The 10,166-nt window shown below is 39.1% G+C and overlaps 1 protein-coding gene across 1 annotated transcript; it reads right to left on the reverse strand.

Annotated features, from left to right (window-relative positions):
* Window positions 1-1,520: 1,520 nt before the first annotated feature.
* On the reverse strand, window positions 1,521-6,786 carry p2ry10 (P2Y receptor family member 10). The gene is made up of 3 exons (XM_027004906.2): window positions 6,529-6,786; window positions 3,056-3,276; window positions 1,521-2,868 (listed from the first exon to the last, which is right to left on the reverse strand). The coding sequence occupies exons 2-3, from the start codon at window positions 3,229-3,231 to the stop codon at window positions 2,031-2,033; spliced, it is 1,014 nt and encodes a 337-aa protein (XP_026860707.1). The 5' UTR covers window positions 3,232-3,276; window positions 6,529-6,786; the 3' UTR covers window positions 1,521-2,030.
* Window positions 6,787-10,166: the final 3,380 nt, after the last annotated feature.

Below are 10,166 nucleotides of genomic sequence, written 5' to 3' on the forward strand. Positions count from 1 at the left end.
ACATTCATTCCAAGACAGATTAATCTTCCACTAGCAAACCGGCCCTGATGGCACTGGCCCCAAAGTTTGTACGTTGATTTGGCCCCTAGGTGTCACTGCAGGCCTTTATAGTCATCATCCCATGTTGTGTCCTCCATTTGAGGAATGTTTACTAACTTTTACTTTTAAAAATCATTAGATACATTTCCTCTTTATATGGCTTGCAGTTGTATAAGTATTCACAAAATTCACTCCACTAAATTACCTCTGCTATCCGTAAAGATGTGCATTTTCAATATTTTGAGTGTAACATCTTTGTAATTACATATAACGGCTTAGATTTATAATGCTTCTATGCTTTTCATAAGCGCTCTCTCCCCTTCTCTCTCTTATTATTGCATATAACTGTTTTCAGGAGTACCGACTTAAATGAAACAGAAAGTGTATATTTTAGTGTTTAAAAATAAGGTGCATATCCACCAGCTTACAGGATGCACTGCTCTAACGCTAGCTAAATTTGGCGTACCAAATCTACCGCGGTTTGACATTTGAAGCATGGAATACTTTGCGTTAGCTCAAAACGTCATGTCACCTTGCAAATCTTTTAGCTCTGTCACATAATAGTATTCAGTGTCAAATATTGTGATGTTATTTTGAAATGCAAGTAGTGTGTAACAATTTTAGTAGTATGAAATTACTATGTCAAGCTTGCTCACATTTGTACACCGTATTGACAAACACCAGCAGGTGTTTAAATAACGTTGTTTTAAATACCTGCTGGTGTTTAAAAAAACATGTTGTTTTACTATGTGGTGATGGAGTAACCACATCAGGCGATAATGCATTATGTCCTCTGAGGGGAGGTTTCCAAAAGTGCTCCCGCGTATGTTTGTGAATAGACGGCTTCAGTTGAACCGCCACCCTCAAGGCTTGGCAAGTATTCAGCGGCTACTACCGACTAGTCTAGCAGCTGTTGCTATCACTAAAATGTCTACCTTACCAACCTTAAAATCGTCAGGCATGTAGCTGTAATGAGGACTGAAGCCACCTTGGGTTACACGTCTCAGCACTGCTCCTAGTTCGTACAGTTCCTCGATTTTACGCATCGAGAACCAGAGACTCTATCAGTCACTGGCGAAGTTTACCCATATTACTCTTAATAGGAACGAACAATGTATTAAAATGGAAAGTTCACATCTGAAAAGGGATTTTTTTTTTAATTTATTTTTTTTATTTTTTTATTTTTTTTACACTGATGTCACTATTGAACGCTATTCAAATGAAACTCTTGTTTGTTTCTCTGGCGAAATGAAAACATAGTTACACACAGTCCCAGAGAACAACGACATTATCCATGGTCTTCTGTTGTTCTGGGGTTTATTTACAACTCATATAGTTAACACTGGATGCTTTTACTCATTTAGCAAATATGACACTACTTAGTGCTGGTTATATTAATATATGCTACAACATATTGAGTCCAGGCCTAATAATACTTAAGAACTATATGAGAACTGCTGTCACTAGCTCCCTTTTATACATTTTAGCTTCAGTTTTGCATGATTCTCTATCAAAACACCCTTTAAGTTGTTATTTTAGTACAACTTTTGGCTGTAACATATAAAGTGCAGATTCTATTGGGGTTAAGTGTATATAAGCTGGTCTGCAGTACATTTTATTTTTTTATTTAAAACGAAGTCATACATCTGAACACTAACCTTTCCCAGTTATGTATTTAGATGCAAAGCTCAAGGCAGGCATACTGATTTAGCTCTTCTCATTTGACTCTGATCCTGTGCTTTTCCTCTAACATACTTTTTTATTCGCACAGTCTATACATATGGAGAAATACTATATTACAGGTGTATACTTTAAAAATACAGTTCCCTACATCAGGTGCTTCATTTTTCAATACCGTAAAGCATTCAAGTTAACTTCACTTGACACATTTCATAATGATTCATTAGTTTTAGCTCTGAAGAGGTGCATCAAAAAAGCCTAGGGCTGGATATTGACACATGCTGGCAGTGCTATGTTGAGCTGTGTAAAGCTTATTCTTTGTAGGAGGATGTGCTCTCCAGGCTCATTAGCCGCCCCCTCAGCACAGAGCTGCCCTGTCGGCTCAGCTGCTGCTGGAACTCTGTGGTCAGGAAATAGTAGATGAGTGGATTGAGGCAGCAGTTCATGCTGGCCAAGCAGAGGGATATGGGGTGGAACTTCTTAACCGCCTCCCGCACTGGACACTGGGTGATGATGTCCTGCGAGACCATCATGTACAGCAGGAAGTTTATGTGGTATGGCACGAAGCATATAAAGAAGACACCCGTGCATGCCAGCACCAGGCGCAGGGCGCGCTTTTTGTCGTTGACTGAGTGGCCCGCCTGCAAGCTGCGCCACAGCGAGCGCATGATGAAGTACGAGCAGAACCCGATGATGACCAGTGGGCCAACAAAACCCAGGAGCTCCCCAAATGTCATTATGGTGATGGCCATGGACAGGTTCACTTTGCGTGTGGGCAAGTCCTTGAAGCAGGATATGGTATTTTGCTGCACCCCGCATGTGTTGTTTCTCATCAGGATGAAAGGCGAGCAGCAGAGGCCCACCATCAGCCACACAATGGCGCTGATGCGTACGTCGTAGCGCCGCTTCCAGCGCTTGGCACAGAAGGGGTGCATGAGGAAGGTGCAGCGCTGGATGCTGATGCACACCAGGAAGGCAATGCTCGCGTACATGTTAAGAAACTTCAGGTAGAAGCAGAACAAGCACAGGCCCTTTCCAAAATGCCACTCATGGGTGAAGTAGTAGTAGATGCGTAGAGGCAGGGACAGCACGTGAGCCAGATCAGCCATGGCTAGGTTGATCATGAAGATGATGGCTTTGGTCTTTTTGCTGCAAACCAAAGGAGTGACAGGATTACATCAGTTAACATTCAAATCACTTTCGAACCACGCTAGAGAAAGAACTGCATCTAAGGCATTGCAGGCCAGAATGTTCTCAGTCTACCTACGCAGGCTTCCAGTCATTTCAGCAGTGTGTGGGCAGTGCATATATACAGAGCTGCAGTGGGGATACTGACCTTATAAATCGCCACAGGACCCAAAGACCGACGCTGTTGCCTAGCAAGCCCGGGATGAAGATAAGCAGGTAGAAGTAGGTGTAGAGCTTGTCCATGCTCTCTTCCCAGGCACTCATATTGTAGGAGCAGTTGACGGTGCTATTGGGGACCCCACATGTGATGTTTGATAAGGTCATGGCTGTACAGTTGCGTCATTTATCGTGGCTGGTCAGGAGTGGTGGCTGGGATGTGAAAACACAAAGACGATATTTGATACCATACCGACAGACTGTGTGATTTGTGCAGGTGGCAGTGCTTCCTTAGGATGTTTTCTAACTTTTGTGTTGATACAAACCTCTCATCAGCATCAGAAGTAGTAAGGGCTACAAAAAGCTAAAAAGGACATACATGAAGCTGTGGAGTTTTTTAAAAAGAAGAGACCATTGGATAATTGTGTTGCAAAATGGTTAGTCAAACGTTTAGTCAAAAGAAAATTGGACAGTTCATACCACATTTCTTCATCTGTTGAACCTTGTGGCAGAGGTGTCAAACCATAAGGAATCATAGCAACATCCAAAATGGTATGTCTATGTTATTTATGTAACTAAATTTTCCCACAATGAGATAATTTTATAGTTGTCTGTAATTCTGTATATTTCTAGAAAATATCTGCCTCTTTATCCAGCCTAATATTTACTTAAAATCTTAAAACTTAAACATTTCACATAAAAAAGCATGCAGTTCACTAGAGGAATATGGTACTGAAGTCAGAATCTTGAGTTCCAGCATCTGAACTGGCAGCCAAAGAACGTGTAAAGATAGTAAGTGGTTTTATGCACTTTATAGGCTCAGAATTGTACATTACAATTATCTGCAACAGTGCTTTGTTCCAGAATTTACCCGCATCAAAAATTATGGGAACACAAACACTAGAATTCTAAAAAAGAGGATACACACTACTTCTGCTTAATGTTGACTGTTTATGTTTTTAATCCAAATTGTGTGACATAGGAGTACCATTTTGTTCTGCACAGACAGGAGTATCATCTTTGACTTCCTGTGCCCATGCTTTAAGGAGGCACATAGAGTGCAGTTTTGATATGCAGTGAAGGCGTGCACTGGCATTCATCCTTTTGTTACAAGGTGCCGTTGTGCAATTAGAAAGTGATTTATTCTGCCAAGGAATCCACTGTAGCTAAACTTACAGAAAATATGATGTGAAAGTGTGACCTGTCTATAATTAGAAAACAGGTTCTTTTAAAACGAATATACTCTTTCATGCTAAAACCCTTTAAATGTAAACCTCTGGCTGAGTGGATGAAGGGACTGTATAGCAAATGTTGGCATTACTGACATACTTTGTAGGACTTCCTTGATAGTGTAAATTGTCCAAATAATAATAATAATAAATATTTTGTTTGAGGCACTTCTCCAACACAAACTGGATGAGGGTGGGGAGGGGGTTCGTAGGCAGCTAATGACCTGAGGTATGCATTCAATGGCTATCCAACATTGATTGTATCTAAGCCTGCATTTGGTTCTGTGCTTAATAAAACAAAAACAAATTACACTTTACAGTTTAACAAACATCAGCATATAAGCAAAACCTGGTGCATTGGGAGAATGTTAAGTAAACCCTGTCATCTCCTAAACAGATCATGTTTTCTGTCAATTGTAAAAGAACACAGATTAAGACTGTAGATAGTTTTGATCTTGGTAGTGGATAACTGAAAGTGGTTTTTCATTTAATGGTGAGTTGTAATGTGCTAAAGCCAGGAGAATCTACAGATACCTTATGTTGCAAGACAGACACCGAAGTGACTAGAAGAATATTTCTAGACCACAATAGAATGTTTTGCTGCTTACTTGGTGAATTCAGTGGAAGATGCTGAATTAAAAAAAAACAAAACCAATAGATCTTTATGAGTCAGCTGTCAAAAACAGACTGTGTATAGTTGGTTTACATAGGCAACCAGGAAGTAGGACATATCTTAGAATCACATACACAAAAACAAACATGTTTGGCAAACGTTTGCTATAACATTTAGGAGAAAACATCCTAAAGTCTGAAGTCTACAACGCATGTGAGTTCATGACACTATAATAAGCTATAGTTTGGAAAAAGGCTTTGGATATTAGATTGTTCATGCCAACTAATCTTTCCAGTTATAATTTTTTTCCCCCAGAATCCCACCCTCCACAGACAACACATTCACATATTCAGAGATTGCACTCCCAAAACATCATATCTCCCAAATGTTTAAACAATACAAAATCTAATTAAAATACGTACAGAGGACTGCATGCCTGTGTTATCTCCACTACCATGAATGATGTATTGTGCTTACATCTGAAATTTTTAGTTAAGTTGAATTGCTTCAGTGATGACAACAGTGATGTGGTTTGGAATCAACAAGGCAGTTCTTTTATCTGCAGTACCAAGGAAAACCAAGTGTTCCAGACATTTAATTAAGACCCTACACATGGTTCATAAGTGCCACATCCCTTCCTGTATTTCTCTTTGTGAGGAGGGGTGAGAGCATTTGCATAGTTAAACAGAGGCCAGGCATGAGTGCAGGGGAGAGAATAAAATAAAATGGAAGAGCAGACAAGTGTTGGAAATGTTGGGTTGGTGAGATGCCTTCAAACAATATGGTTGATGGAAGGAAGTGTGAGAGCTACTTCCTCAGTGGAATATGTGCCATCCTTGTTTTAAATGAAGACGCAAGTAACAATTGGTTTTACCTTTATTATCTGCCCTTATGCAAATAGATTCAGAATATTTTTCAGATTTTCACTCTGTCATTTGACAGAGACTTATTTTTGTTTGAACATTTGCTCCATTTGTTTTTGATGGACATATATTCTATATGGAAATCTTCAGATTATTTGTCAGTAGTGGACTTCCAAGTAAGACCACCCCAAACCGAGCTTTTGCAGGGCTGGTATAAACTTATATTTTGTCTGTCATATGTCATTTGTCTATGTGGCACATAGTATATTGTTATTTAAGTATATCTACACAATTACGAAACATGTACCTTTGTAATAAATGTGTTCTTTTGAAATTCTTCACAGTAAGATAAATGCATACCTACAGGTACTAGAACAAAGTATAAGTATTTGTTTTCTTTGGGTTTTTTCATGCTTCTCATGAAATTTCCACCATTTTGCCTTGATTTTATCTGTGCAATACCATTTTCAGCCAGTCAATCAATACGTTGTCTACTGCAGTAAACAAGATTTAAACTTACTCTCTTTGTGAACTAAAGCGTCATATCTACATTTGCATACATGTTCTGGATTTCACCTTCAGTACAAAAAAAGTCAAACAACAAAAGAATAATAGTTCTTTCCAAGCTTATTTTACCCTAGACAGGATAGTCAGTTTAGCAGGCAAAAGCTGTTCAATGTTCCACAACAAACACATACCAGACATGCAACTTACACCTTGCCTGTAGCTTTGTAACTGTATGTGCTCTGGAAAGCCCTACCTGGCGGGGATGGGGAGTGCAGGCTCCGCACTCGTGGCTTCCCATGTAGGCTGTGTCAAAAGCTGAGCTGTTTTCACTAAATTGCCGCCGATTTCTCACCCTCTCCCCTCCCCCATACCACCTTACTTGTGTCAGGAGGAAGTTGCATCTTATCTGAACTGAAATCATTTGCTGCAGAGCTGTTCTTCTCTCAAATGAGGTGAGAACTAGCTGTGCACGTTACGCCACCCTATGGTGAAAAATGGGCTGAAAGTGCAGCTCTATGTGCCGAGTATATGAACTTGTCCTACTGGAGCACATGCCATGGCCCCCAGCCACGCGACAGATGAGAAGCCTACAAGCACATTCAGACAGACTCAACTCTGCCCTTTGTATGGTCACATGGACCATCTGAAGTTAAAAACGCTTAGTCCATATATCTACCAGTAGGTTTGCAGAGCTTGTCTAATGCTTTGACCCTGTGCTGTTCCTCAGCATATGGCTTCGGAGCAGCGCTTAGCTTTGACTGCACAGTCGCAGGACTGGTTGCTAATGCATTCATATCAGATGTGGTAAGATGTGTTCAGATGTGGTAAATCTCCTTCTTACATGGTTAAAGCACTGCTGTAAACTAGAACCAAACCCAGGAAGGTGAGGTGTACGAATAGTTTTTTTCTGGTCTGGGAGATGGCTTGCAGCATTTTGGCAGCTTTTTCTAAAGAAGTAAGATGTGAAACAAGCAGGACAGAACATGTCACGTGTGCATACATTTAAGCTGAATCCCAGAATCTTTTTTGTTTAGTTTTGGCCAGGAAGGTTTAGCCACAAATATTTTTCCTGATAAGACCTATTTACCAGTCCCAGACCTTATAGTTCCTGCCAGGATGACAATTCACATACAATGGCCACAGTTCCGAAAGCACCTAATGCACTTAGATAAGTCAAAGTTTGATGATATAGCTATGCCAATCATCTGGGTGTGTCATACTGTGTTAGACCAATAAAAAAATAGACTACTGGAAACTATTAGAAATTTTTCCTTTGGTTTCAGAGAGGAAGTCAGATGACTGTGTGATTGCAGGGCAATACACTGAAGTCAGTCATATTCACAGAACAGTACATGCTTTGTTACATGATGTGTTATCCTGCTGGAAATATAAGTTTATAAAAAGGGTAAGCTCTAACCAAAAAGTGATGAATTTATACAGCAACAGTGCTTGCTTATGGTGCAGAGACTCCTGCATCTTTATGAGCAGCCACACCACAAAGTCACTTGGAATAGATATTGCTTTGGCTCATTTTAATGTATAATACAGATAAAATCCTCCCTTACATTCAAAGCTCTGCAGTATTTGCACCTCCCTACCTAGCTGAACTACTATACTCATACTGCCCCACCTGTACACTTTGGTCACCTTTCCATCCCCAAGTTTAGATTGGTCTGTGTAGGAGGCAGATCCTTTGGTGTCATGGCCCTAAAATTATGCAGCACTCTAATTCAATCTCTCAATCTCTGCTCTTCACACTTTCAAATCACAACTTAAAACACCTCTTTTCTCAACATTTCTCATAACATCTCTTCCTATTCGTAGTTGTTAATTAATTTGCTGAATGTGTCAATGTTGTGATATATAATTTAAACATTATTATTATTATTGTTATTATTATTAGTATTAGTAGTAGTAGTAGTAGTAGTAGTATTGTTATTATTATTACCAAGAAGTTCTAATGATCATGTCTGTGTATTTAATATATTGAGTTACATCCACATAATCTGTTGACTGGAAGAGTATGCTATTTGCATGAACACTTGGGTTTCTACAATGAAATGAGTACTAAATACAACAGAAGGTGAAACAAAGAGATTCAGGTCCCCTCTTTCTGTTTTCATGTCTTGGTCATGGAATCTCTGTAACAGGTGTGAGAATGGTGTGTGGTGTATGTGTTTGTGTGTGTGCATGTGTGTGTGTAGCAGGTGTAGTGGGGTGGTTATGAATAGCCTTGTTTCATGTGGTGTGTTGCATGCTGGATATTTCTGGGACCTAGCACCTTTCCTTTTCTTTTAGCATTCAGCACACTGGTGTGCATGTGAAAATGGTTGCTTTTGCTTTCATTTGTGCAACTGTTAGTAGAGAACAAAAACATGGAACTTTGTAACAACCTGGTTAAAAAGGCAATCTCTACAAATCTAAAATCCGTTGTGCATGTCACGTGACTTCAGTAAAAAAGGAACTAGACAAAAGTTCAGTTCAACTGTAGGTTATGTATATAGTCATGCTGCAACAAAACATTTTTTATTCAACTAGTGATGGAGAACTCCTGTACTGTAGATGAATGTTTTAGTTACAATTTATAATAACAGGCCCTAATAAATAGTGACTTAATAATTTATTAGTAATGATTATTATATAATTGGTTTATAGGCAACAATAAATGCTATAATTTGAATTATTAACCATTTCCTTGTACACAATATCCTTCACAATATCCTGAAGTAGCCTGTTAAGGGGACTGTTCTGATGCTTTAAAGCCAAATAATAGTGGCACTCAGCAAACCCCAGAAAATATGCTGTTTGTTCTATTTCCTCTAAACCTTCATATGCATTCCTTAAAACAGCACCAAGCTCTTTTAGTAGGTTGTGTGTGACTATGCCTTCCAAGTAGATCTATCAGCCCTATCAGTCTCTAGGAGTTGTCATTAAGAACATTAGAAACCAATGCTGCAGCATTAAGATCACTAGTTCTACTGAGAGTCCCACCCTGTCCTGTTTTGTGGTTATGTGTGTGGGTGTTTTTCTTCCTATGAACATCACTCAATTACAAATTTGGTCAGTGTTTCTACACTTTGCTAAATATACATTAAATATACATTTTTATGTATAGTTATGTACATACATAAAGGAATATTTCTTTAAAGGATTTTTACTGTTTACCACAATACCCTTGTTGCATTTTGTTGCGTTTATGCGGTGAAAGTTAATATGTGGTGTAACTGTTAATAATACTGAGGGCTATTCTCTAGAGCTGTCTTTGTGCAACAAGACAGCTGGTTCATTCAACTTTTTTTTGTCTAAGATTTCACTTAATGTGAGCAGGCTGTTTATGTTAGATTTATACAGATTAAATATTTCATAAATGTCCAATGTTCACTATCTAATGAATTAAGCAAATTAAATGTAGATTGACACGAACAGCCTGCTAAGATTGGGGACAGAATCGATCAGAATAAATAAGTAGTTCAGAATATTGTCCAGACTGAACATATTCTATCCTTTGACGGTGGAGCATAAAACAACGACTGAAGGTAAACAACACCACCTACTGGTCATTGGTGTTACAGGTATTTTTCTTATTAGCAATTACATGGCACTAGAGGGCAGCAAGGAACTATACAGGTTTGACAGTTGAACGTGAATTTGGTAAGGGCATTGCTGAGAACCAAATGAGTGTGAGGATGGCCAGAAGCAGAAAGCAATCACTGTGTATCAGCTGCAGGAAATACTTGGCTTCAAAGTGATCTCCAATCAAAGGAGCCCTAATATGTTTATTTTCAGTTTTCCATAGTCTTTTCAGGGGGCATTCTCCATTAGCAGTCATACAAGCTGTTATCTTAGAATTTTGCAGGGTTGGCTTATTCAAACTAGCTGTATGAACATTCA

Source organism: Electrophorus electricus, chromosome 12 (genome assembly GCF_013358815.1).
Source record: "Electrophorus electricus isolate fEleEle1 chromosome 12, fEleEle1.pri, whole genome shotgun sequence".
In the NCBI taxonomy this organism is placed as follows: domain Eukaryota; kingdom Metazoa; phylum Chordata; class Actinopteri; order Gymnotiformes; family Gymnotidae; genus Electrophorus; species Electrophorus electricus.